This window comes from Buteo buteo, chromosome 7 (genome assembly GCF_964188355.1).
Source record: "Buteo buteo chromosome 7, bButBut1.hap1.1, whole genome shotgun sequence".
Lineage (NCBI taxonomy): Eukaryota > Metazoa > Chordata > Aves > Accipitriformes > Accipitridae > Buteo > Buteo buteo.
Window position 1 is genome coordinate 32,573,829 of NC_134177.1, and position 26,269 is coordinate 32,600,097.

Consider the following 26,269-nt stretch of genomic DNA (forward strand, 5'->3'; position numbering starts at 1 on the left):
TTTTCTGATGCCACGTAGTGGGGTTTTTTTTTTCCCTTTAAGAAATTACGTCCAAGTTAGAATAAAGCAAACCCTTTCTTTTAACTGTTCTTTTCAACGTGTTCTATATATACAACCCTTAAAATACACTTAAAAATAGCTGCACGCATTTTGTATCATTATACTAGGGAAGGGCAGTCCAGACAGACCACACTTCTCAGTATGTTAAAAACTGTAAATAAAACCCAACCAGACTCATTCTCCTTCGGTACCCACATTGGCCCAAAGGAGGGAAGGGAAGGAACAAGCAGTTTTAAAATGGGAGTCTTTCACAAAACACGCTACTTACAAATCTCAGGTTAATTTCCTCAAGCAGTTTTGTATCAAATCCTTTCTTAAATATTTGAGGTCACACACTGCCATCTTAGCAATGAAATCTGTTGCAACATGCATGTGTCAGCTTCCCACTCAACCAACTGCAACCCTGAGGATTTTTCTGGCCTGGTAGAAAGAGGAAATGTAACACAATTCCTGAAGTATGGCTGGTCCTCCGTTTCAAAACTCCATGCGATTCCCTCGATGGTTCTTGGACACACACCCACACTTTTTTGTTTTTCCTTTAATACACGTTTCCCTCCAACCAACATGCAGATTTCTCCTCCCAATCATCCACATCTCGATGTCCCAACGAAACAATCCACATCATCCATCCAGAGGTTTTCCCAGGTAGACCAAAGTCACTTCTGTGTTACCATACACAGCAGACACTGCTGGATACAGGCAAACTTTTGGCAGTCCTCTGAAGGCAACTCCCAAGAACTCATAGCCCCTCTCAAACGCTAATGTTTTGTCTTCCATGTCCAGGATAACTCGAATCCTTTCACCTATCTGTAAACAGAGACAGGAGGGGGGGAATGAAAAAAAAAAAAACAAACCATAGAAAGAGTCAGCATATTCAAATGGAGACATAAAAATAAAACATAGCCCATCTATAACGCAGCAGGTAATTTTAAAGCAAGGCTTTCCTGTTTCTCACGATTGCATTACTTTTAGGATTCAAATTTCTCAATTTCGCCCAAATGCACTAGGATCCTGAGCACCTCGGCTGCCCATTTCCAGAAGGCAGCCTGTATCTAACCACCTACATAATAATAAACATAACCCTTCTCATACGAGCCTTGCGAGAGCATCAAGAGTGAGTGTACTACATGCCACGTGCTTCAGAATATTGCTGAGTTTTGGGAACTTTGTAATGGCCTCCAAGTTACCTGAACTCTGTATTTAGCTGCTGCTGTCGCTAAGCAGTAATTGCTCTTCACAGAGCAATTTCAAGACAATGAACTTGTTTTAGAAAGGTAAGTGCCACCCACAAAATATACCAGGATACACTACTATGCAGGTGCTGCTGCTGACACAGGTATTTTTCCCTGCCAAGGCAGAAGGAAATTCCAGTGCAAAGCTTAGGCAAAACAAGCATGAAAAACCTTATATATATATATATATATATATATATGTACACACACACACACACGAGTGAAACCAACACTAACACAGTAAGAGACTCAGATCTAGGCATGCATGGTGCTCTCTGCATTTATCTAGTTCACATTATTTTAGACATAAATAGAAGTCCCAGACATCAGCAGCAAGCACAGCAGGATGCCACACAAACTTCTGATTTTTCACCAGCCAGCCCCAATACTGGGGATTTCTTCCAGCCAACACATTTTTCTTCTAACCAACACTAATAAACACGTGTTTCCTTTAAGTATGTTTTCTATGAGCAGATCACTGTACATGTCTTAATAAACACAAAATACCCCAAAGGATGACCAATTTGAGCTCTGATTTTTATAGAGGAAGCAGCAATTGTGCTCACCCTTGAGTCCCCACATGAGCTCAGGACTCTCAGCTTCAAAACCTTTCCTCACCCTGTTGCTGCAGAAAGGCCTAGACAAGGACCGCAGAAAGCAACCACAAAGGGTCGAGTCTGGAAAGTGCCAACCCAATTTGCATGCTAGGGAACATGCAAATGGTAAGAGATCTGAATCTCTTTAACTACACTGATTTTAGGTATTATTCCCCAAAGCGGCAGGTATAACCTTCAGACAGAAGGGAGTGCTCAGCAGTGAGCTTTCACATGAAATTTAGGAATACCAGATACAAGTTACTACACAGATCTTCACCCAGAACTGAAACATAAGCCAATACTTGTACAAAGCCACAGCATTATGAGATGGAAATTATAATGCATACACCTTAAGTTGTAACACAAGGAAATCCAGCAGTCAAAATGTAGTTGTGTGAGCAGCCAGAAGAACAAAGATAAACACCTCTATAGGGACAAGACAGTAGAATGGCACTTGCTCTTTAATAACCTGAAATTATCTGAACATCACATCCCAGCACCCCAGCCAAGGGATGTCACCTATGGGAATGCTGCCAGCAAGCAAACAGGCAGCACTCAGCACTGCTACAGGTTTTTGCAGGAAGACTCTTACCTAAGCACTAACCTCAGCTCACACTGCCGTGCAACAAAGGGGTAAAATACCACAGACGTTCACCTTGCTGTGGTGTGGGGCAAGTCGTTACTTCAGAAGGCTACAACAGTCTTTCCAGCTTTTATTTCGAAAAGCAACATGGTGTCTAAACAGACACCCAAGGTACATGCTTCGCGCTCAATATTGGACATAAAAGTGCGGAAACAACTGAGGGTCAGGTACACTGAACACCACGCACAGGTGTAGCCTGAGGAGACAGGAAACAAAGGGGGAAAGGCCGCACAAGGTGGAATCATTTGCCTTCTGCAGGGAAGGCAGAGACCCTTAAGTGGGCTTTTAGGACCAATTCAGCAGACAGCCAGGACACGTGAGGGAGGAGGGTCTTGACAGCCAGCCACCAGTCAGACACCGTGGAGCTTCCAGCCCGCACCAAGCCCCACTCACCTGGTATTTGGGAGCATTATTGCACTGGGGGAAGCTGCCGTTCACCTCTCCGTTATGCAGCAAGTTATTGTCCACCAGGTTCCAGCCCCAACTCTGGTCGTCGCTCCCCAGCAGGGCCACGTAACCCTGGCACTGCATGGCCGCCCGCTTTGTGGCAATGCCAATGACGGCCACGGTGCCCAACGGGCCCTCCCACCACACCTCCCAGGCGTGGCGGCCCTCGCTGAAGCCGATCTTGGTCCGCGCCCCATCCGTGCTCTGGGCGATGGGGTTGCGGTGCAGCGTGAAGCCGTTCTTCTTGATGTAGACGTTCCGCGAGCAGTCGTTGGTGCTGAAGGCGTGGTGGAAGGCACGGACCTAGGGGAGATGGAGGAAGGCGCGGGGGGAGATAAAATCCTGTCATGTTTTTCAGCGCCTCCCCCCCGCCCCCCAGGTTTCCAACGGTGGGTGGGCCGAGCGGCTAGGGGGGTGTCCCCGAGCACCTGGGGGGTACTGCTGAGAGGCTGGGGAGGGGTGTCCCCGAGGGGCTGGCGGAGGGTCTCCCGGGCTCACCTTGCCCTTGTAGGTGGGCACGTTGCAGAGGATGTCGGTGCGCAGGGCCTCCTCCGCCAGGCAGCGGGCCGCCAAGCTGCGCCACACCTCGCTGTTCTCGTCGCCGTGCAGGACGCGGTGCCACAGCTTACAGACCAGCGCGCAGCTCCTCAGCTCCCGCAGCTCCAGGTAGGAGAAGACCAGCTCCAGCACCCGCCCCGGCAAACGCCAGCCCGGCCCCCCCGCCGCCGCCGCCGCCGCCCCCCCGCCGCCGCCGCCGCCGCCGCTGCCTCCGCCGGGGCCCGCCGCCATCGCCTCCCTCCCCCCCTCCTCGAGCGCCCCGCGGGCGGCGGGCCGGGACGCGGGGGCCTCGCTGTCCCTCCCCTCTCCGGCGACAGCGGTGGCGGCGGGCCCCGGGCCGAGGGCTCTCCCCGCCCGCCCGAAGCCCTCACGGCGAGGGGGCGCGCGCGCCCAGCGCCGCCATCACCGCCGCGGGCAGCCCGCCCCGCCCGCCGCGCATGCGCGGGAGCGGCCGGCGGAGGTGAGGTGAGGAGGCGCGCGCGCGGCGCTGAGGGGCCCGGCGGGGGCGGGGCGGGCTCGGCTTCGGCTTCCCCCACCCCCCCGCCCCAGTCGCCGCCGGTGCCCGGTGCGGGGCCCGCCGCCCCTGGGAGCCGCAGGGGACTGGGCGCGGGCCCCCTCCCAGGGACAGCCGTCAAAGCTGCGTCAGCTCCCCTGAGGAGCTGCCTTCCCCGGCGCCGGGGCGGTTGTCTTCCTAAAAGCCGGGAGCGGGGCCTACCGGTGCGAGGGGCTGTGGGGCGGGAGAGAGGGAGAGGGGCAGCCGGGAAAAAGTTACCTCAGTTCCCGAAGCGCGGGCGAGCGGCTGGCTGCCAGTTTGCGATCCGAGGTGCCGGTAAGGTATCCGACGCTTTCTGTAATTTTATTTAATCGACAGAGCTGAAATTTTCCTGGTGGATTGAAGGAATTCCAGCTGCTCTTTAGATCGGGCTCAACAAAAATCATTGGCAAAACGTAACATGGTTAAAAAAAAAAACGAAAACCAAAAAGAAACCCTTTATTGCCCAATAATGTGATAAAGCCATAGACATTAAGGCAGCACTGCAGTTGCCGCTGGGGCAGCAGTAGCTCCATCCCGCAAACCCCCCCTTGCTGTCTGTGCCCCCACCCTGGTATTAGCTCTCCTTTTCCCCCACAGCGTGCTAGTTTCTCCAGATCTTGTTATGCTTTTGTGTTGCTCGGGTTTTTTCCCCACTTAATTTTCTGCTGATGTGGTCCCCCAAACAGCCCTGTCTGTCACAGGGGCTGGTGCGGGCAGTCATGCCAAGGGAAGGGCCTGGAGCATGGTAAGCTCGATGGACGTGCTTTGCAGCCCAATTAAATGTGTTGCAAACCTCATAACTACCTGCCTCAAACTGGTAATGCTTTTTTTAAAAAGAAGCTATTGTTTATCTCTTTATGCTTTAGTGTTTACCGGTGTTGAGAAAATTACCTTCGCTTTGGGAACACAAAGTACACATGCACAAAAGTTGAAAATTTATTCACACGCATGTATGCTTTTAAACCATGATTAAGGCAATGGCTTTCAGCATTAATCGGTTTATCGCAGTCTCACCAGCACAAGTTTCTTGCTCCAGGTATTGCGAGACTGCTTTACAAGTTGATGTTAGGCGCTGACTACCCAGCACCTCGGCAGCTGGATGAAAGACAGATGTCTGCATGTGCTCTCACCTGGACTGGAACAGTGTGGCTTCTCTGCAGACGGACTTTACTAGTTTGCCGTCTTCCCCTTGCTCCTTCCCAGTACGTCCCATTAGGAACCATGCCCCTGTTTTGTCAGGCACGCTATGTCCTTATGCACTGAGGAAGCAGCTCTCACTTAGGCAGCCACGTCAGAGCAGCAGGTCTACACCACATACTGCACAGGTACACATGCCAGCAACCGCTGCCATTCCCTGCTGTTGTGGCTGATGTTGATGCTGTTTGAGCCAAAGCTTCATTTGTGTACTGATCTGTAGAGCTGCCTGTTTTAATTGGACACTAGAGTTTCAAGTAGTCTGCATTACAGTCAATAGGATGATCTTGTTGCTTCGATAAGCTTTCTGCTGTAATGAGACCAACACCAGCTCAATTGAGGGTTTTTGTTTGTTTGTTTCAGAGGTGTCCCTGAAACATGGCAGTCAAATGGACTGGTGGACATTCATCCTCTATATTGTGCTTGAATGTAAACACAGAAGGGCTGGTGGCTTCAGGCGCAGAGAGAGGCGAGCTCACGCTCTGGGATGGGGGAGGTGCTCCGGCAGGACACCTCCAGCTCCCGAAGGCAGACGATGTGACCTCTGTGGTGTTCTCTCCCCGCCGTCCCACCAGGCTGTACACCTCCCATGGAGAAACTATCAGTTTGCTGGATGTTCGATCCCTCAAGGAGCCTGTTGGACATTTCCACGTGAATGAGGAGGAGATCAACTGCCTCTCGGTGAACGAGACCGACAATTTCTTGGCAGCCGCAGATGACTCGGGAGCAATAAAGGTTATGGACTTGGAAAACAAGAAAGTCAGCCGGTCCTTGAGACACTCAAACATCTGCTCCTCTGTTGTCTTTCGACCTCAGAGGCCTCAAAGCCTTGTTTCCTGTGGACTGGACATGCAGGTGATTTGCATACAAGTAGATGGTTATTAGAGAAGCAGAACAGTAACTACCCACCTGTGTAGTGAGGCACCAACAGACTTTCACCAAGAGTGGGGGTGTACAGCCTGCAATCACCAGAAAGCTCCTTAACTATTCTAAAGTAGTTTTGGCAGAGAAACTTACATGTCAAGGCTGTTTGTGCCATTTTCTACGCAGCACTTTCCCTCCCTGTTTTTATCTTCCTTAGTATATACAATCTAAAAGTGAGCAGGGTGGGAAGAAATCAGAATATGGTGCAAAGCATGCTCGTGCCACATTAGCTCCCTGTTGGACCGAGCAAAACCAGAAGTTGTCCCTAGCTATCAGCTATGGCTGCAAGTGAAATGCAGATGATAGGAAAAGGCAAATGCTTGAAGCAGACAGGATGCTAGCAAGAACACTTTACTACAGGTAGATAAAATCTTTCCAAGTAGTATGTATCACTGTAAGGACAAGTCTTTTTACTAATTTATCCTTTGTTCTGATTAACCTCTTGGAAGCATTAAATGTTCTTTGCCTTCTGCGCTTCTGTCCCCATCGAGAGGAAACTTTGTCCTTTGCATGCCTCTTGTGGAGGTGTTCTGAGAAAAACCATGCTAGCACTTAATGGAGTTTTGAGTTCGCCACTCGGAACAGATGTTTTTCAGTAATTTCTTTCCAGTGGTTGAGATGTGACCACATTCCTAGTTTAGCTCAAGATTAAAACTATCACTTCTACACAGGTTTCTGTGGTTCTAGCGGTATTAGAGTGAAGTTTACTTTGACATTGTTGAGCAGTTTCACCCTATGTTCTTAAAACCGAAGTGTACCTAACACCCATTAGAACAAACATGTGCTGATATTTAGTATAAACGGTATCTTTCCATATGAAAGCCATGGATCACTTAAATTCAGTAAGTATATATATCCAAATAGGGGCTGATTGATGGAAGTCTGCCAGGTTTAGACTTTGTCAAATTTTTAGAAATTTTCCAAATTTTTTTTTTGTCTCCTTAGGTTGACCAAAAGATGGGTGTAGGATTTGAAATGAAGTATTGAGACACTTCTTGTCAGAGGCACTGAAGTGTCAGTCTGAGAGGAGTAAATGCTCAGCACCTTAGACAGCTGGCTTAATTCAGGTCCCTAAAATGCAGATTTACAGGCCTATGGCTGGAAACTTTTTATCAGAATTGTAAGCATTTATATACCACTTCTGTGCAAGTGAACTGGTTATTTTTTGTGACTTTTTAGTTTTAGCATGGTTTACTGTAGCTCAGCAAGTTGGTTTTTAGGTGAAAGTCATTATCCCAAAATAGTAGGAATTTGTTAGTGTGTTTTTGTACAACCAAAAGAGCATTTTTCCACATCAAGGCTGGCTTTAAGATACATCATTTCACAAAGAGAAGCTGAGCTGCAATACTCTGAAATGCTGTGCTGCAGCATGTCTTTGGACAAGTTAGGAGCCCTACGAGCATCAAAACCTGTTCTGGGCTCGCGCGTCAAACCCTCGGTGAAGCTGTAGCTGATGAGAACAGAAATTTAGGTTGCTGGAGTTTTTTCAGAAGTTCCATGGAAGCAGGGAAAATGCCATGAGGACAGAAAATACTTAGTCTGCAGAAAACTTGTTAGCACTTGATGAATTCATAAAGCTATTGCAGTACTCTCTGTGCTGAAAACAGGAATATTTGCCTTAAGCATTAGGACCCAGCCTCTCTGATTTACTCTTCTCTGCACAGTAGTGGAAAGTTTTCCCTTTCATTGGTAACAAAGTAGTTTTAATGTAGCAGCAGCAGCAGTCACTAAAAAAGAAAATGACAAGAAACAACACATTTCGGATGTCTTAGTGTGATTTGGATTCCAGAAACGCAGAGCCAGTGTGACAACTCTTTTGTGGCCCAAATTTAAAGGCTCCTGTACTTTCTACTGGAGATTACTAGTGGAGGAGTATTTTTATTAATAATAAATTAAAGCTTTGCTTAAAAAAGCAAACAGCACACCAGTACTGCATTAGACTGACTTGTGCTTTCATACCTGTTGGCCTTGAAAATGCTCATCATCGATGCAGATCCTACAGAAGTATTGAGAGAATTATTTTTAACTGGCGCAGTATAAATCTATAGCACTTGAATTGCTGTATGAGAGATCCAGGATTCATTTGAAGACACAATTACTGCTTCATGAGGGGCTTGGAGGTGGCATTTTAAAAACAAATCTAAAGGCACGACCTCCTCCCATCTCATCAGGAAAAGTGTGCCTTACCTCGATATGGTAATAACGCAAACCAGATCTACTCATTGAATATTAAAAAAAATACATATATGTCTGTTTAAAAATGAGGGCCTGAACTACTGTTTGCCTTTTGCTGTTCCATTTTTCAAACACGTTCACGGAAGTGATTATTTTAGGACAAGTACGTAGCAGAGACAGAAGTAAAATTCAGAATGATAATGATCTCTACTTACTGCTAGCGTTTCCATGTCCCTCCTTTTAAATAATTGATGTGCAGTAGATCATGATTACCACTGCTGAGATGAATGCAAAAGCATTTAGAATAGGTTTTTCATCCATTTTGTGGACTAAAGGTCTGAGTCACTGACTTTGCTGAGTAGGGCAGTATGAGGGTTTGGAAAGCATGCTGGAAAGATTTGCTGTGTTTATCCGGTGAAGTTCAGCCACTCCTCACAACACATCTTGCATGTCTTGCACTCACGCATAGCCTTTACCCTGCTAGAGCAAGAAGTGTGGTTGGGTTTTTTTGCTGTTAGCGAAAAATCAGATTTTACCTAAAATGGACAAATTACTGATTCATAATTTTTTCCAAGGTTATGCTGTGGAGCCTGCAGAAAGCTCGCCCCTTGTGGACCACAAACCTGCAGGAGTATGAAATGCAGGAAGACAGTCCACAGTCAGCCGGCCAGTTCTTTAACCCACCGCTTGCACATTCCCTGTCTGTTGCATCATGCGGCAACGTCTTTGGCTGTGGAGCTCAAGATGGTAAAGTCAGAATATTCAGAGTCACTGGTGTCAAGTTTGAACATGAGCTGGAGTTTCAAGGTCACAGCTTGGGAGTGTCGCAGATCCTTTTTATGCCAGAAGCGTATTGGTTGTTGACTGGAGGAAATGATGGGAAAGTCTTGCTCTGGGATGTCAGCAGTGACATTGGAGAGCAGCAGAAAAGTCCAGTAAAATCTCTGCAGAGAAGGAAGGCCCAAGCGCCTGCTTCCATCAGAAAAGATGGAAAGCTCAACAAAGTGGCTTCAAATGAACATGTTAGAGTTTTACCAAAGCTAACCATTGAGCACGGAGAGAAGGTGAACTGGATCTCGTGCGCAGAGATCAAAGGCTCCAAGAGAGTATTAGTTGCTGATCAGAGTAGTTCTGTATCTGTGTATCCATTGCCAGAACCTTAGACACTGAGATGTTTAAAGAAATTTGTGGGGGAAAACCACTTCTCGGAGCATTTGTAATGTGTCCAGTTACATCCGCTGACAATGCACTGAACAGTGAAACCTGCTGCGTCCTTCAGAAGGGGAAGGGATTTGCTGTGTCCTCACGCAAGTACTTGTGATGTAACTGGCCTCATGTGAGGTTTTTCAGTGGCTGTTGGTATTCACTGCAGCTGTTTCTTGCAGGGTTGGCAGTTTGCTTCTTGAATTTAAGTAAAATGGGTTTCACTGTATTTAGGGGTAATGTTAGTTCATGATTAAGCTGACATAATTAGGGTTGGAGGAAGAAATTCACACTAACAGGGACACCCGCAATGCTAAATGAGGATGCTGAGCAGTAACAGACGTATCATTGGCTGAGCTCCTTGCATTTTGAACTATTGCAGTGCTTTACGTTACTCTTCCCATTAAACTGTGTAACAGTTAGCTGAAATTGGCCATAGTGGAAATATATTTTTCATTAGTCTGTCAGCAGCTGGATATAAGACTAGAGAAGCATCAACTAATGAGTAATCAAATTAGTTTAACTGTCATTGCCAATTGGATTTTTTCACACTGCAGGAAACGAAGGAGCAGGGGAAAATGTTAGCATCTGTTTAATGGGTCAGCTGTCTTACGCATTTAGTTGTTTATCCTAGGGAAAAATAACTATGACACTTGTCTTAATAAATGCTTTCTCTCTCACTGCTCCCTTGTGCTTATACTCACTCTAATATTGCCAGATGTACACAAAATTGTGTCAAGAAGCGTATTGTATACCCCATCACAGGGGGAATATAAAGGGCCAAAGGCATGGCTCCTCCTTACCCAAATACTTCCACTGTCTTCCCAAAGCTTTGAAAACATAACGCGCAGAACTTGGCTTGCTAGAAACATCTCTTAATTTGTAAGTTGAAGGTGGGCATAATGTAGCTAAATGGGAATGCTGTAGCTCTGGATATGTTCAATTCATGCTGGATTTCCCATGGAATGGGCAAATAATTAAAAGGAAAAAAACTTTTTTTTTTTCCTCAGGCCGTCCTTAACCTTTCACAAAACTGAATGCCTGATACTGGCTGACGACCTGCTTCACTGATGTGGGGGTTTGCGCTGTCTTGTTTCACCAGCTGTGCTGTTACCCAACACACACTATCTATCTGCCTTCTTTTTTTTCTTTTTGATGGAAAAATTTCCAGCTCTTTTTTTGCATACCCAGCTCCTGAAAATCATTAGCCAGTTGTGTTGGTTTTGCTCAAAGTAGCTCCCCACAAGCAAACACAACTCGTTCTCATCCAAATTTGATTTTACCATCATACCTTTTTTTTGAAACAAACAAACAAAAAAAAAGCAATCAGCTTGTACAGCCTTTAACAGCAGGAGACTTTGGCCCAAGACATGAACTAACTGGTGGGCGCTACAGCAAAATGAAGCCAAAACACAGAAAAAAGCAGAATAGTGTAGGTACCCCCTTCCGTGTTACCTCTGAATTAATTTATGTATGAAGACAGGCAGGATCCGTGGGTTAGAGGAAGTGGTCTGGATGTGTAGTTCAGTATGTGATATGTTCATGAGCATGTGTCTGTGCCCCAATGACCTATATTTGGATATACAGTCTATAAAAAGCCTCAGTACAAACAACCTCCAGCAAGAGTTGGATTCTCTGTCCCTGTTGTTGCTGCCTGCTTCAGGAGAGAGGATCAAGCCCACTCTGGCTTTTATTTCTTCTCCTCGTGTTCTCCAGGAAGATGGCTAAAGCCAGCATCTCTCTGCGCTCCCTGAACGACATATTAAACAGGTCATTAAAGGGTTGTGCTAGCACTGCTCTACGGGACTGGGAAGGACAAGGGGCATGGAGGACCGGGGCAGGGGAGAGGAGACAAGACTGTTAGCATAACAAACCTGTGCTTCCTTGGAAATTTTCATGGGTAATAGGATGTAAATATACATTGTGTGTATACAGGAAGGGAGTAGTTCATGAGCAATCTTCTGCTTCTTCTTTACTCATTGGGGAGGGAGGGGGGATAGAGCCACAAGCTGCACCCTTTCACGAACGCTGTTCTGGTCAGGCCAGCATGCAGACTGCTACTCCTGGCTGTTTGCTGCAGGATTTGCGCAATTGCTCCATCAGCAAAGGCCTGTAGCTGCATGAAGTGTTGCTGGGCAATTATGAGTAACGGGAAATTCGGGTTTGCACTCCACTACTGTTGTAAATGGGAGATTTGGGATGAAGTTCTGAATTTGGGAAAATGCCTGAGTCTGGAGGGTTCAAAGATAGTAAGTGGTTATCATTAACAAAAAAAACCCCTGAGAACGGACCTTTCTTAGAAGTTTAAAGAAAGAAAATCACCGTTGCTGAGGAATTGGGACATAGGTGACGCTGATTCACCGTCCATTTTCAAAGCCTGTACTTGGAAGAGCAACACTTGACCGACAGGTTCATTGGCTTCATGTGAAATAACCTGGCCTAAGCTGTCCCTGCTGGCATGAGTCCACGTGTTCAGCTGCACTGCGACAGCACAGTCGCTGGTAGATGGTATCTCTAACCAGCTGGGCAGACAACATCACGGGATCAAATATAGGACATGAGCACGGCCTTTCAGGAAAAAGAGTTGAAAATTGGTCTGAAACTCTCTACACTTAGAGACAGATGAGAGAGTGTTCCCTCTCAGTGGATTTTCACGTATGGATTTTCATATACTACCTTTAAAGGTACTGTGCAAATGGTATCAGGCAAGAAATTTTTAAGTCAGCTTAGGTGTCATACATATAACTCTGGTTTACCTGTAGTAAAAATGATTACTGTCTCTCGAGACTATGATGGCTGATGATTACAGGCTAACACCATCTGACAGACTTGGTAAGAAACTGCTCCTCTGGTCAAGATACTAACATTGTTCACCAACGGCTTTTATGACTCCAATTCACACAACAGTAACTGCAAAAAAAGATACTAGAGACCCGACTGGAGAGAGAAACAGAAATGCAGGAACCACTCCTGAAAGAAAAAGTGAAAATTAAGTCTGGGGGAAACTGATTGAAGAAGCATGCATCTAATTGGTACCATGAAGTGAGCATACAGGAAGAGCTGTAGAGAAGTGTGGGGCTCTGCATTGGCCTGGAAAATAAAACTGATGTGACAGCTCTAAAGTAATGAAAAATGTCATTTTCTGTAAATGCCCGAACAGCAGAAATAAGGTTACATGTACAACCATGCTTTCAGAAAAGTGGGAGTGCTAGAGCTTTTACTGCAAATCTTCCAAGTATGCTCTGGATGCTAACAAGAAGAGAACTTTAAAAGCTTTCTGGTAAAGAATGGGGATGTGGTTTGTGCATACACTAGATCGACTCAATGGTAACTTCACTTACATTAAAGGAAGAAGTGTTTAGAGGTCATGACTGAAATGAAAGCAGGAGGTTTAATCCATTCTTCCTCGTTTCATTCAGAATTTTGCTCAAGAGACATCAGCACTGATTCTTTCAGAATTTACAAAAAGCTGTATATGATTAGTTACTGAGATTGGTTCTACCATGGTGTAACTGAACATTTATAGAACCAAAATTAGCAAATGCTGAAATGTTTGCTACAGATGCTTAAAAATACACAGGAGTAATTTACAGACAGGCAATATACCCCGTATCAAAAAAGTGCTGGAAAGACAAAACTGGGCAAATATGAAAGCATTGGACTAAAGGCTGCTGAAAAACAACTACAGTGCTGACAGTAGCATTAATGATGAGATCTTTGGTAACTTTAATTTGTAGAGGAGAAAGCTTGCAACAATGAGCCATTAGGAAGCTTATTTACCTTGATAAAAAGCTCCAAATCGGGGAGCAATTCACAGGCAAGTATCTCTCTCAGGACAGCTCTCATTATCCACCCAGCAAACCTTGAAGAATATACTCATTTTCTGATAATTACCCCCCTCTCTCTCAAAGAGTGCTTGCATTGTGTTATTCCTGAAACTCTTACTATTGGAGTTTCTGCACTACCACATTGTATTATCCTATTAGATTGTTGTTCTCTGCTTGTGCAGCTATAGATATGAAGTGGATGTGAAACTTATTCACAGCAAGTATCAACCCACCTCACCTCAGGTTATACACTTGCTCTCTCTGTGCTGATAGACTCAATCCAGTTATGACGTATCGACTCTTCTGATTACTACCTGCACTTCTACATCACACAAGCTCAATTTTTCAATTAAATTCTATTGTAGTCCTAAAATTCTCTCAGCAAGTATGTACACATAAATTCATTTAAACAGGTGACATCCCCCCTTCCCCAAAAGTTAGTGCAGGAATGATGTGCAACATGAGGGACAATAATTAATTGAAATCCAACATCCAGTAAGAACTGTGCCCAGTTTCAAAATCTCTGCTGTGACCCAGCAGGAGACAGGAGGCTCTGAGAAACAAAAATCTTGCTGAAGCAAGAGGAGCCCTACCAAAGTGAGAACAGTATGTAAGCAGTTTTCACAAGACGGCAAAGGAAGTCTCCTAGCCTCAGGAAACAACAGCAAATCATTAGATGAGGATCTGCACAAGCTGTCAGGGAGACTTAGAAAAACATGCCACTGTTGATGCCTTTTTATTTTCTCCTCACTCAGGTCAACTGCAGACAGAACCCAAAGCAGGAGAAAAGGAAGACCGAGGGGGGGGAGGGGCTACTGTTAGTGAAGCAATGACGTTCTTGGTTCTTCTCTTAAAACAGGCTTCAAAATACCGTGGAATATGCGTGAAAGAAGGGAAAACTAATGGTAAATTATTTAATCTGCTGTTTATCCAATCTAAAGTTAACCTCTGTTTGTTTGCAGGGGTTTTTTTGTGGGTTGTTGTTTTTTTTTAACATCATCACCTGAAAGCTACTGTGTATTTTGTCCTTACAAAAATGTTCAGCCAAAGATAAATGAAATAGGGCCACAACAAACAAGATAAAGACCTTAATGCAGTGTTTAACACAGGTAGATCACAATCAGAATCCAATTTCTTAAACATTAGAACAATACAATAATAATAGTAACCGAAGCAGTGGAGCAAACTGGGGATGAAGAAAGAGGGGCTAAAGAAAAAAAATGTACGGTCTTGCCTGTAATAAAATTTAGCAATGGCATAGTTTTTAACTGATACAGCCTGAAGTTCTGCCACTAAAATGCAAAGAAAAATCACAAAAGTCTGTAAGGAGTGGCTGATGTTCTGCTAGTAAATTGCTTGTAGAGTACGTAGTACTCAGATATTTGTTCAGTATTTAGGAAAGAACTTTGAATGATTCATATGTTGATAGCTTTGAGATCCTCAGGATTCTCAAGGACACACTTCGACATAAATCAGCTAACTGAGGCAAACTTAAAGCAAACTGTCTTTACAAAAGCCACCCCTGGAAGGACAGAAGACCAACATATCCTACTCCTTGAGTAAAGAGCTGCCAACAGGTACAAAGCATAAATACTTGCATTCCCTCATGCTTTGTCCCTAAACACAGTAAGTTCTTTTAAACCTGGCAGTTTTCTTAAGCAAAAGTGGAGTAGCTCAGACTCAAAACCCCACCTTTAGGATTATAATTTAAGAGACTACAAAGATGCACCTTTTTTTGCCCTTTTTTTTTTTAATAAGGAAAAATGCAACAGATAACGAGTAATGAAAAAGCAGCTAACAAATGTCAGCTACAAAGCAGTTTTCTTAGTGCTGTTTCACCAAGGTCTTCTTATCACACAGTTGTTCTGTGAAAGGACAGTCCTACAAAAGGGAAAACCAGAGCAGGGTGAGCTGACGGGAGAAGAAACACTGCGGGTGGCTTGTTTATTACTTGCATCATTTTTAATCTGAGGAGGAATGAGAAGTTCTGTTCAATGTCAAATGAAAATGGTTCAAAAGATCTTGACACTACAAGCAAAAGCACAAATCATCTCCAAATGTATGAGAGAAAAAAACTGCACCACCAACATTAATGCAAATGGTTGAGACCTGCAGACATATCTAAATACAAGTCTTGCATCTGTTTTTACAAGTTCTAAGACCTCTGGACCAGTGAAGGGCCAAAAAGACCTGGGCAACATCAAAAAAACTTAATTTCTAGTGGTGTACGTTCCCATACAGCTTGGGAGGAGCCCCAGAATGGGCTCTGGAGCTGTTCACAGTGCAACTTAAGTGTCACCCGCCATCACTGCAGCAAGCGACACCGGTTGATGCCCAAGTCCTTATGAAATGCCCTTGTTTTCCATCCCTCAGAGTAGAAACCAAGCTGCAAACCTTGGAGGCTCAGTTCACAGACCTGGACTCAAGCTTGCAGAACCTGGCGCAGAAATTCGAGCTGCAGGCCAAGATGCTGGAGAAAGAGATGAGCCAGGATGGCCCGTGGACGTGGGCGCCTGCAGAAGGGTGAGCATGGGGAGGGATCGGTCAGTCCTCGTCCCGCACGCGCAGGTGATGCTGGTGTGACTGTGGGTGCTCTCCAACGCCAGGCTGCACAACCCCTCCTGACGTACTTTCCTTTCCCAGTCGGGATTGCTATTTACTGCAGAGATGGGTAATCTGAGGAAAAAGTACAGTTCCTTTGATAACTGTTTCTTTAGAAAGCAAAACCAACCGCACAGTCTATGAAATATTTATGTGGTTTAAAAACAGCCATGCTGCTTCCAGGATAGCAGGGACATCAAGCCTGTTTGCGTAACTCTTGTCCCACAGTAAGTGAAGGAAAAAAACCCCCAACTCACTAACACTGTGATTACTTTCTCCAATTAAATATGGCCAGAAGATTCACATGTTTAGCACCCAGCCTAGGCTCGGTCTTTCCATCTTCTGACCGAGAGTTCCTTGCTTTCCACGCACCCGGGGAAACAGGCTCTCGTCAGGCTGCCTTTCAGCAAGATCCGTCGGTAACTATTTACGGCTGAAATACTTCTTTAGACAATAAAACTGCAGCACCGCTAGGGAGACGGAGGCGCGTCCCGGGGCCCTCCGGGGGTTCGGCGAGGCGGAGGGCGGCCTTTAGCCCCGCGGCGGGCCGGCCTCGTCCCCGTCCCCCACCCCGCTGAGGGCCCCTCGGTCTCTCTCCCGGCAGGCTCGGCTCGGAGGAGGAGCGAGAGAGCGGGCGGCGGGAGCGGCCCGTCAGCCGGGGGCGGAGCGGGCGGGCTGCGCCACGGCGGCGGCCATTGCGGGAGGCCGCAGCCTTGCCTGCCGGCGGGCCCGAAGGCAGCCGCGCCCCCGCCGCGGAGCTGCAGCTGGGTGGGTGCTGACTCCTTCCTTTGACCGACGGCTCGGGGACCGGGGGTGTGCGGGGGGCTGAGGAGGGGGCGGCCGCCGGGCGGGAGGCGGCGGGGGGGGGGCAAGGCCCAGCCTCTTCCCGCTGGCGGCTCCGTAGCGGTGGAACGGCGTCCCTGTGAGCCGGGCCCCGGCGGGGGTGTGTGTGGGGCTGCCCCACGGCTTCTCCGGGCACCCCCGTCTTCGGGACTTAGAACGCGTTATTTTTTTCTGTCTATGTACAAATTGAAATCGGCCCAGAAGAGGTGTGCGTGGACTTTTGAGGCCTGTTTAACAACCCCCCTGTAAAACCGGGTGTTTCCATGTTATCTAGCGTCCTTTTTTGAAAAATTAAAGGATTTGTTTAATCAACAAAGGGAGAGCAGAAACAATAAAGCCCGACTTAAAGTATATTTGTCTCCATGTCGAGTTCCTGTGTGACTGAAATTGCAGTCTTTCTGTCAGAAGGACCTCCTGTCTCTGTGAAGCTGGCTGTTTTTAAGAAGCTTGTAAGAACTTTTCTTAAGTTCCTGTAACTTAAAAAACCCCAGTATTTTTATCCTGTTTCCTGTATGTGTCTTTTATTCTTTGTTCCACAGTATTTCTGGGCCAAGTGGAAAAATCCGATGAGGAACATTGGTGATAGAAAGGCTGGATCATCCCCACCATTTTAATTCATACAGGAAGATGCTGAAGTGTTGAATGTATTGGTTAGTTCTTTGCTTATATTAACGAAAAGTGTTTTGGCTTTTTAGTCCCAGCTTAAGCAAGTGAGTGAATGAGGAAGAGCCTCCTCTCCTCTGATGTGTTGGGATGTTGTATTTTGTCTTCAGAACATGGTGAAACCAAGTCTGTACCAGAAGCAGCTTTTGAAGGATGTGTATATACTGAAAAATTGACTGAATGGAAGGTTAAGGTAACTGTGATAACATATCTACCAAATGTGAGCATAGTTTATCACTAATAGAGGCTGAATGCCGGAAGAACTCTCACCTTTCCCCCTTCTCCTTACCACCTCCTTGCTATCCCCAAATCACCTGTTATAACTCACAGGAAACTGTGGTAGGAAAAGCTGCTACAGTTTCTCCATGACTTCTGGAAAGACCTGCATCTTACTCTGAAAGTCGAGAACCATTTGGATCGTGAGCAGAGGGAACCACTTTAAGCAGACTTCTTAAATCCACTAGTGCTTTCATAAAGTAGCTGTAAAACTGAGCATTTTCTATTTTCTTTTATATTTGTTAGAGGAAGTAAAATACATGTTTCTTTTTGCTTTCAGGCACTGATGTTGTACTAGTCTTGTTCCTCTACTTCGAGTCAGTATGTCGCAGAAATTGGAGGCTCCGCTTTCCTTGTCTGACTGCCTCTGCCAAATTTGCATGGAGATCTTTGTGGAGCCTGTGACACTGCCATGCAACCATACCCTCTGCAATTCTTGCTTCCAGCTGACAGTTGAAAAGGCCAGTCTTTGTTGCCCTTTTTGTCGGCGTCGAGTCTCTTCCTGGGCACGATATAATGCCCGCAGAAATACTCTTATCAACTGGGAATTCTGGGAAAAGATTCAGAAGAATTACCCAAAGGAGTGTGAGCGTAGGATTAACGGACAGGATTTGGAAGAGGAAAGTAAGTAAAATGTCACTTGTCCTGGGATATCTCTGCTTTACCAAAGTAATTACTGTTGGTGGACTTTGACTGTTGTGAAATAAGAATCTGTGCGTAGACAGGCTGTGTTACTGCTAGAAAACGCAGTGTCAGAGCTCACCTGTGAAAGGGACTTGCAAGGCAGAGAAATGGCCATCCATGTCCCTTCCATGTGTAATACAGAGGGTAAGTTATATTTTCTGGTCATTTAAGTGGATATTTGTTCATGTGTTTTGCACAAAGCATTGGTGTATGGCTGCCTGTCCTTGCAAAGGCAGTAGTTTGTTACTGGTCAACTTCAGCTGTAAAACTGTAAGTGGAGTATTTGTGTGTGTGTGTGTGTTTACCGCTTTCAAGTAAGTGAAGTGGTTAAGCATTTTTCAACTCTTAGATGCTCTTATTATTTTGGTTAGAAGTGCCAGGGCTTCAGTCTTTGCGAGAGTCTCTAAACCTGAAACTGTGGTGTCAGAGAAAAGGAAGTGAAATCTGATTAACTCTTTGAAGAAGGATTTGAGGGTTTATTATGTTGTAAGCTCCCTTGGGGGAGACTAATTGGTAGGTTGGCTCTATGACATGTTGTTCCACTTGTATTATGAAGTCTTTTAATCGCAAAAAGCGAAAGTCGCAAGTTATGGTCAGCATACATATTTGCTTTATATAGAGTGCTTGGAAAACACTGACTGTTTTTGCCACTCTGTAACATAGTGCTTTTTTATTTTGTTCCCTTGTAACACAAAGTGCTTTTTTTTCATGGTACTTGATTTAAGTCAAATCATTCCTGTGACAGGCTATGAAAGTAATCTTTTGTTAAAATCTTTCATTGTTGACTGTCGTGATCTTGCTTTCTTCCTCAATTGTGTTTTTTTTCTCTCCTTCCTCTCAATTAGTCTGTGTCCCCCATCCGCGACACCAGCTGAGCAAGCCTGGGGAACTGAGGCAGGAATATGAAGCAGAGATTAGCAAGGTAAGTCTAAAAATATATTTAAAAGCATAACATAAATGCTTTGTATCTAGTTATTTTAATTGTTCCCACAAACATCTGTAATGTTATTTAATGAAAAAGAAAGGTACTTAAAAGGGCGTTGCTGCTGGAAGAACACACTGGTCATTCCTGAAGCATGAATTAAATTTGTATCTTTTATAGAAGAGGAGAGACTTCCTTGTGTTTGACATGAAGCGACATTTCCCGAGTTTCCTTGTGCTGGTTGATCTATACTTCCTACCTCACCCTCTCAGTCGGTCCAGTAACATATGTGGCCTTGTTGTCCCCACAAGCAGGTGTGCTTCACAGGCTAGGAAACACATAGAGGTGCCAGCATAGTAGAACACCCAGGCAGGTGTCTCTTAGTCAATACCCCGTATTTCCGAAAACTCTGCAGAAGAGTTATTTCAGGGTTAGAGTGTCACCTTTCTCTATCTGCATCCCTGCCCACACATACTAAAATGCCTTTTATAGGTCCTCAGATGCACATAAAGTATTGCGGGCTAGCAAATGCAAAAATTTGGAACTGTTTGGGCTTTGGTCTTATGCTTGCCTTCTTGATTTCCCTCCTTAAGTAACAGACCACAATTAGATGAGCTTCAGTAATGAACATACAGCATTTTCTTTCTTATTTGCTCACTCCCTGTTATCTGTGTTCATTTGAAAATCAGAAGAGATTTTTAAGAAATCTTAATGTTTGCCTATTTAATGATCCTTCTTCCTCCAATTGAGACACAGTAGTAGTAAGAATATTGTAAGAATGCTCCTTTCCCTGACACTTCCGTTGCTGGTTGTTACAAGAGCAGGGGGAACTATGTGAAGCAGAGGACTGTGGGGATTCGCTTTTATGGCAGTTTGGGGATAATATTGATTGGCAGCAATAGTATTGATGGTTGATGGAGATGGTGCCCAGAAGCAGTGAAATAAGTAATGGTGTCTGTCACCAGTCATAAGACATCAATATGTGATTTGAAACAAACTCAGACTTAACATAGCTTGTGTAGTAGTACAGCTTGACGCTCTTCTCTAAAGCAGATTTCCAAATTCCATTACCCAGTTAAGAAAGCTGTATTCATTCTTGAAGTACTGTGCTGTCCTTGTGGAATTACTCATAACTGATTTATCAAGAGTGGATGTCCACCATAAGGAAGGCAGATTTAAAATTCCTGGTCTGCCGCTTTGGGTTTTGCATGTTTCAAGAGAGCAGAAGGGCCCTTCCAGAAGAGAGATGTTCTGTCTTTTAGGCATCTTGCACTAATATTGGGGTTACGATGATATAAGCAGGTTGAGCAAATTCTGTGGTCTAGCTGGCATCCAGCCTTGTAAAGAATCTTAGTCTGAGTTTCTGTGTCGGTCCATGTATTTGGAGATCTTCGTTTCTGTTACTAACATCTTGAAAAGATGAGTAATGGAATTTAACCTTGCAGGCAAGCAAGGTCAACGGTATAGTCTTACAGAAACCAAAAGGTAGGTCACTGTTATCAAACTCTACATGCAGGATCAGTTCGTAACATCTTCGGAGACTTGTGTAATTAAATACTGGCTTTGAAGTGTGCAGTGGCTTTGTGAATAGTGGATCGTTCACATCTAAGGAGTGTCAGCTGAGAGGTTCTGGCATGAAGTGTGGTCCTACAGGAGTAACCAGATGCATTTAAAAACATCTTTTTTAGGTGGAGGCAGAAAGGCGAGCACACGAGCAAGAGGAGAACAAGGCAAGCGAGGAATACATTCAACGGCTTCTAGCAGAAGAGGAGGAGGAACGCAGATTGGCAGAAGAGAGGCAGAGGGAGATGGAGAAACAGCTGAAGCAAGATGAAGAGTTGGCCTGGCAGCTGAGCAACAGTCTGGTGAGTTAGGATCAAGGGTGGCCGTCGAAAACCTTGATGTAGCACTAGCAACTTAGACTTTTCAGAGCAAAAGTTAAAATTTTGAATAATTTATTGTAATTGTAGTTGGAAGCTGTTGTCAGCCCCCAGTACTTCAGATCCTTGTTTGACCATTAATTTTTGAAGAACCAGTGGGAGGGTGAAACACCCCAAACATTTCTACCTGTGTAATATGCACTTGAAACGTGTGATGGATGTTTTCATTGTGAAACATTTTAAAACTGGTTTTCTTCTGAATACTTCCTTTTCCCCATGGTTTTCAAAATACTTCTTTGGAAGAAATTGATGTTTGTAACGTGTACTGAAAAGAAGGAACACGCAATGAAAGTTTACCTTATGGTTTGGGGTTTGTTTGGTTGGTTTTGTTAATTTATTTTGGGGTTTTGGTTGATTGGTTTTTGTTACCCGATAATAGTCCTAATGATGAAACCTGTGTACTTATTTGAGCAAAACCTCCTGTCCCTTAATGCCAGGTACAGGAAAGTGCACATACAACATGTGACATTTCTTATTCCGTAACTATCCACGACTTACAGTTCTAGAATTCTTTGGACAAAAGTAACTAATTCTGCAGCAGAAACGAAGTAGTTCTCCAAGTTTTCTCCAGTTTATGTTGTGTTTTGTTTTATATAATGCTATTTTTACTTGTTATCGAAGAATGACGATTCCAAAGGACATGTGCTCAGCGGTCCTTCACCAGCAGGCAGTTTCTCAGCTGAAACATCCCCAGCTAGTTTGTGCAAGACAAGGAACAAACCAAGCAGCCCTGGAGACATTCAGAAGTAAGTAATTCAAGTTTTTCTTCTTTAATTATTGGTCTGTTTCTTGGTTTAGTGTCCTTCTGCTCCATTTGCTTCCTTGGAATCCTGTAGTCCAACTTCCCTGGATAATCTGGGGCAAATGTAAACTGTTGAATGTTAAAACATCTCTGCATAGGGTAGTATGGAGGAGAAGGGAAACACTTGCCCTTCCTTTGTTTTTGTTTGTCAGAATGAACCTGAAGATCTTGATTAATGCAAAGGACTGACAATTCAAGAAAAAAAGTTTTAAAAGGTATACTTTTTTTTTTCCTTTTAAGGTATCTGTCTCCAAAGCTTCATCATCCATTGGGATCAGCATCATTCTCCAGAACAGCAGGAAGAGGCAGGAGTGACTCTGACTCTGTGGTAACTAGAATCATTTTGTTATAAATCTCAGTGTTAGTAATTATGGGTTATTTTTCCCCTTGCCTATAGGATTGCCAATTCTATATTCCCCTTGCACATCAGCGCTGGGCAGTTTATCCTGCCCTTTTTGAACTACCTTCCGTATTTGTGGTTCCCCAAAGCGGAAAGAGAAGAAACCATGCTTGACAGTCCATAGATGCACACCTACGGCTTACTTCCATAGTTACCCTGTATAGCATTACAAGTACCTTACCTGAACATCTTCAGCAAGCTCTGGGTTGCAACCGACAGTGTGTAAAACTAAAATGATGGTTCTGGAGCTCACTGGAGGAGGTTGCACACTGATTTTCATCATTCCATATGTCTGTCTGTCCTACCTTTCCTGTTAGGCTTCAACAGAAGGTGAGCAGGCTTGAACAGTTGGCTTGAGTCATTGATTAAGAGGATAATGCTGCAGTTGTGTTTTCAGTCCTTTAACTAGGCTTCTGTGGGTTGTTTTAAATATTTTCATAATTATTAAACAATTATGTATTTTTTTCAAAGAGAAGAATCCAAGTTAATATCCCAGAGTAGTTGTGAGCAGTGCAGCTATGAGAAGTGAGATTTGCATTTTATTCATACCCATTGGCTTTTGATAAATTTATTTTATTGGTGGTCTTTCCCTTTTCTGCAGGAGACCAATAGCAATGAAGGCAGCAGTTCTGCGTGGCAAGATGAGCAAGAGGAAATGCCAACGCTGTCTCCACAGCTGACCGGTGTGATTAAAGATGCCAGTGCTAAGGACTCATTTTTGGAATCATGCATGAACTATTTCAGTGCCTCAGCTTCAGAAGAAACGGCCACTGCCAAGCAGGAAAAAACACCAGGACCAAATTGTCTAGGAGACAAAGTTCCAGATGCACTTCATGGAATCACAAAAGGGGAAGAATCTGGAACAGTTCTTCGTAGATCCAAAGGAGATGATGAAATTGAGTCAGACAGTGGCTGTTTAACACATGTAGAAAGCATAAACCTTCCAAACTCTGCTGAAACTTGTACCTGTATTCAGTCAGCAACAAATTCTGTGATGTCTGGCAGCAAAAGTGTAATATGTGATCTCATGAAGGTGGCTAGACACTCAGATGAAGAGAAACCAGAGAGACTGCAGAACACTAAGGAGACCCCAAAAAGAAAGTTGCTGGAGCCACCAGCTGAAGCAGTGCTTGACTTGTGCATGCTTGATAAGAGGAGAAGAACTTTTCCAGAAAGTTTAGAGGACCAAGGGGAGCAGATAAATGATTTTAACTTGCAAATACAGAAAGCCTTTGAGCAGGAGTTCTATGAAAGGCGTATGCAAGAGGAGCAGGACAGGCTTCTGGCTCTGCAGCTACAAAAACAGATAAACAAGGAGGAAAGGACACTGAATCGACAAAAGGGCTCCCCAGATGAGTACCTTCTTCGCACCAAACCACCTCAATCTGTGAAAGACTCTCCTGCTAGAAAGGGAAGTTCTAAGATGGCAAAAGACTCAAAGGTACCAAAAAAACAGGCTGAAACAAATCACCGCAAGACTCGGAAAGGTTCTTGCAATGAAAACTGGCAGTCCCCTACCAGAGTCCGAATGAAACCGCCTAGCATCAAGGAAGGAAAAGTTTTGAATTGTGTGGTTAATACCAGTGATGCAAATGATATTTGTTCATTACCTAAGAATAAGCAAAAGACAATCCTTCAGATGTTTAAAAGCTCTGTTGCAGAGTAGATCAACAGAAACACAGACACGTGGTGGAATAAGAATTAAAACTGTGGTGGTTTGTTTCCTCCTGTTAGGCAAAGCTTCCTGTAAACAGTTTTAAATTTGCTGGTTTTGAGGGGGATCACTTTGGGCCACAAAGTGTTACATGTTCTGAGAAGTTTTAATAACATACGCCCCCAGACTTTAAAAAATTTTAATTTGTCTTCTTGACTACAGCTTGTTTTCTAGCATTTGCATTTACCTAATTTTGAATGTGAATATTGTTCGTGTTTAAAAACAAAAATAACTGATGGCCTTATCTTAAAATGAGCAATTGGAGCCTTCTACGGAAAGGATGCATGTTCCATGGAGGAAACAAGTGAAAAAAAAAAAAGGAATCTGTATTTCCAGTTGTCTGCCAACTGCAAGGTTGAAGCTTCACTCTGCACAACCACTGTTCTGTTAAATTGAAGCAAGTTACTGGAATTTAGGCTGTTTGTTGAATTGTGTTGTTCGCGCAACAGTTACCAAGAGCATAACCAGACAGCCAGTCTTGCAGACACACTCTTTCCTTCTCCCTCTCATATACTAACCCCTTTCTTAGACAAAGAGGGAAAAAACAGGTCCTTCTGCCACTGCCAACACCAAGGATCTTTCATAGATGCCAATAGCATAAGTGGTTGTGGGCTTGTATTTACCTCTGTTCATAGAGGTCACTTCTGCAGATCTGACTCTCACTGTCGTTAGGGGAAAGATAGTTTTGTTTTCTTATTGCTAGTGTTCTCCGAGTTTATTCTTGTATGATAATATTACCTATATTAAGTGCTATTTAATTTTCATACTCAAACTGGTTTGAGTCTAATTAAAAACACATAATATTGAAAAAATAGTTAGTCCAGAAGACAGCTATAATGGAGAAGGTTAAACCAAAAGGGGGAAAAGCAACTGAAAACTGGAGTTGTCTGTAATGGCGTAACTATAATTAAAGATTCACGTAAACACATGTCTGGCCATAACTGTTCCCCTCCATGCCCCCGTTTTTAGAGGGACTACCAAATACTGTCTTCCAGTTGGGTTTAAAACTAACGTCACTCAAAAGAATTACAATTTAGGCATGGGGGGAAGCTGAGGCCTGTAGAAGTTGAGGCTGGTGAAGAGTTGACCAGCTGCTACTCAGCAGAGGAAGTAATCTTGCTGGATTGTTTTATCTGTTGCTGTTATGAAACCCATCTTCTGGCCTTTCTTTGCTTGTAATGAGATACTTTTCCACTGTACGTGTTTGAAAGAGAGCAAAGCACCAATCTACACTGCTGAAGTGTGTGTGCTAGTCATCAAAGTTAGCAAATGTTTTAAATGTGTACTTTTTTTTGAACCTCATTGATGATCTATAGACTTTAACTCGGTTCTGGGAAACTTGTAACAAAATACTTCAAAGCAGTTTTTAAGTTTAAAAAACAAAACAAAACCTGAAATTTCATTGAAAGCATGAACAGCACACCAAGCCAAAAATGTGAATTGGTTTTTTTTTCTTTGTCTGCATCTCTCCAGTAATGGTGGGTTTCTCATAAATAAATGATCTGTTCTGAGATGCTTTTTGAGAAGGTTACAACAGGCAACCAGTTGCAAATCATTCACTTTTCCTCTTACTGCCTCAACCATTGTGCTGGAAGAACTTCCTTCAAAATAGATCTGTTTCTGTTTAATCCTTACCTTTGTTTGGGTTGTTTTCTGTCTTACCCATGCAGTCAAGTATATTCCTTCATTAATTAAAGTGTTCTTTAAGGCAGAGATATTGACTGTTTTCATGCTAGTGACACTCAGCCTTTCCAGTCATGATAAGCACGTAAGAAGTAAACTTTCCATTTTCAAAACAGATGAGGTGAAAGAGTTTATTTTTTAAGTCTGTTCAGCCTCATTTTACAATCAATTTCTTGAGTCTGATGGCTGTTTTTAACTTACTCAAAAAATGGTCCCTGCTCTGGCATGGAGCTCCTCCTTCCCAGATCACGTGTCCTGACAACTGCTGCCTGTTCTCAAGTATGTCTGAGGAGAGGCACTGCATACTCCTCTGATTTAGTACCTTTTTGATGTAATGGGTTGTTTAG

The 26,269-nt window shown here is 44.2% G+C and overlaps 2 protein-coding genes and 1 long non-coding RNA gene across 19 annotated transcripts; 1 reads left to right on the top strand and 2 right to left on the bottom strand.

The window, feature by feature from the left end:
* Nucleotides 1-324: 324 nt before the first annotated feature.
* FBXO45 (F-box protein 45) lies at nt 325-3,782 on the bottom strand. The gene is made up of 3 exons (XM_075032254.1): nt 3,477-3,782; nt 2,925-3,281; nt 325-867 (listed from the first exon to the last, which is right to left on the bottom strand). Exons 1-3 carry the CDS (start codon nt 3,765-3,767, stop codon nt 682-684), a joined length of 834 nt encoding a protein of 277 aa, XP_074888355.1. The 5' UTR covers nt 3,768-3,782; the 3' UTR covers nt 325-681.
* Nucleotides 3,783-3,992: 210 nt separating this feature from the next.
* Nucleotides 3,993-25,947, top strand: RNF168 (ring finger protein 168). 17 transcript variants are annotated; one of them, XM_075032261.1, is made up of 11 exons: nt 9,529-11,337; nt 15,768-15,917; nt 16,600-17,287; nt 17,378-17,488; nt 17,612-17,694; nt 18,058-18,401; nt 19,307-19,383; nt 21,072-21,248; nt 21,945-22,069; nt 22,366-22,453; nt 23,127-25,947. In XM_075032261.1, exons 6-11 carry the CDS (start codon nt 18,101-18,103, stop codon nt 24,189-24,191), a joined length of 1,833 nt encoding a protein of 610 aa, XP_074888362.1. In that variant the 5' UTR covers nt 9,529-11,337; nt 15,768-15,917; nt 16,600-17,287; nt 17,378-17,488; nt 17,612-17,694; nt 18,058-18,100; the 3' UTR covers nt 24,192-25,947. The 17 variants fall into 17 exon arrangements, 10 of the variants coding, with proteins under 10 accessions (XP_074888362.1, XP_074888367.1, XP_074888360.1 ...); XM_075032266.1 differs by adding an exon at nt 14,254-14,299 and having other exon boundaries at nt 17,378-18,401; XM_075032259.1 differs by having other exon boundaries at nt 17,378-17,694.
* Nucleotides 14,457-16,590, bottom strand: LOC142032905 (uncharacterized). Its single transcript, XR_012651036.1, has 3 exons — nt 16,368-16,590; nt 15,811-16,070; nt 14,457-15,275 (listed from the first exon to the last, which is right to left on the bottom strand). It is a non-coding gene; the product is annotated as an uncharacterized LOC142032905 (long non-coding RNA).
* Nucleotides 25,948-26,269: the final 322 nt, after the last annotated feature.

What these genes read in the sequence shown, in the direction of transcription:
- FBXO45 (XM_075032254.1), bottom strand. Translation starts at nt 3,767, where the DNA reads ATGGCGGCGGGCCCCGGCGGAGGCAGCGGCGGCGGCGGCGGCGGCGGG. An exon ending in TGCCCACCTACAAGGGCAAG is followed by an intron (nt 3,282 to 3,476) that starts GTGAGCCCGGGA and finishes CATCTCCCCTAG; the next exon opens with GTCCGTGCCTTCCACCACGC. An exon ending in ATAATGCTCCCAAATACCAG is followed by an intron (nt 868 to 2,924) that starts GTGAGTGGGGCT and finishes CTCTGTTTACAG; the next exon opens with ATAGGTGAAAGGATTCGAGT.
- RNF168 (XM_075032266.1), top strand. Translation starts at nt 18,101, where the DNA reads ATGTCGCAGAAATTGGAGGCTCCGCTTTCCTTGTCTGACTGCCTCTGC. An exon ending in ACAGGATTTGGAAGAGGAAA is followed by an intron (nt 18,402 to 19,306) that starts GTAAGTAAAATG and finishes CCTCTCAATTAG; the next exon opens with TCTGTGTCCCCCATCCGCGA. An exon ending in GGCAGCTGAGCAACAGTCTG is followed by an intron (nt 21,249 to 21,944) that starts GTGAGTTAGGAT and finishes TTGTTATCGAAG; the next exon opens with AATGACGATTCCAAAGGACA.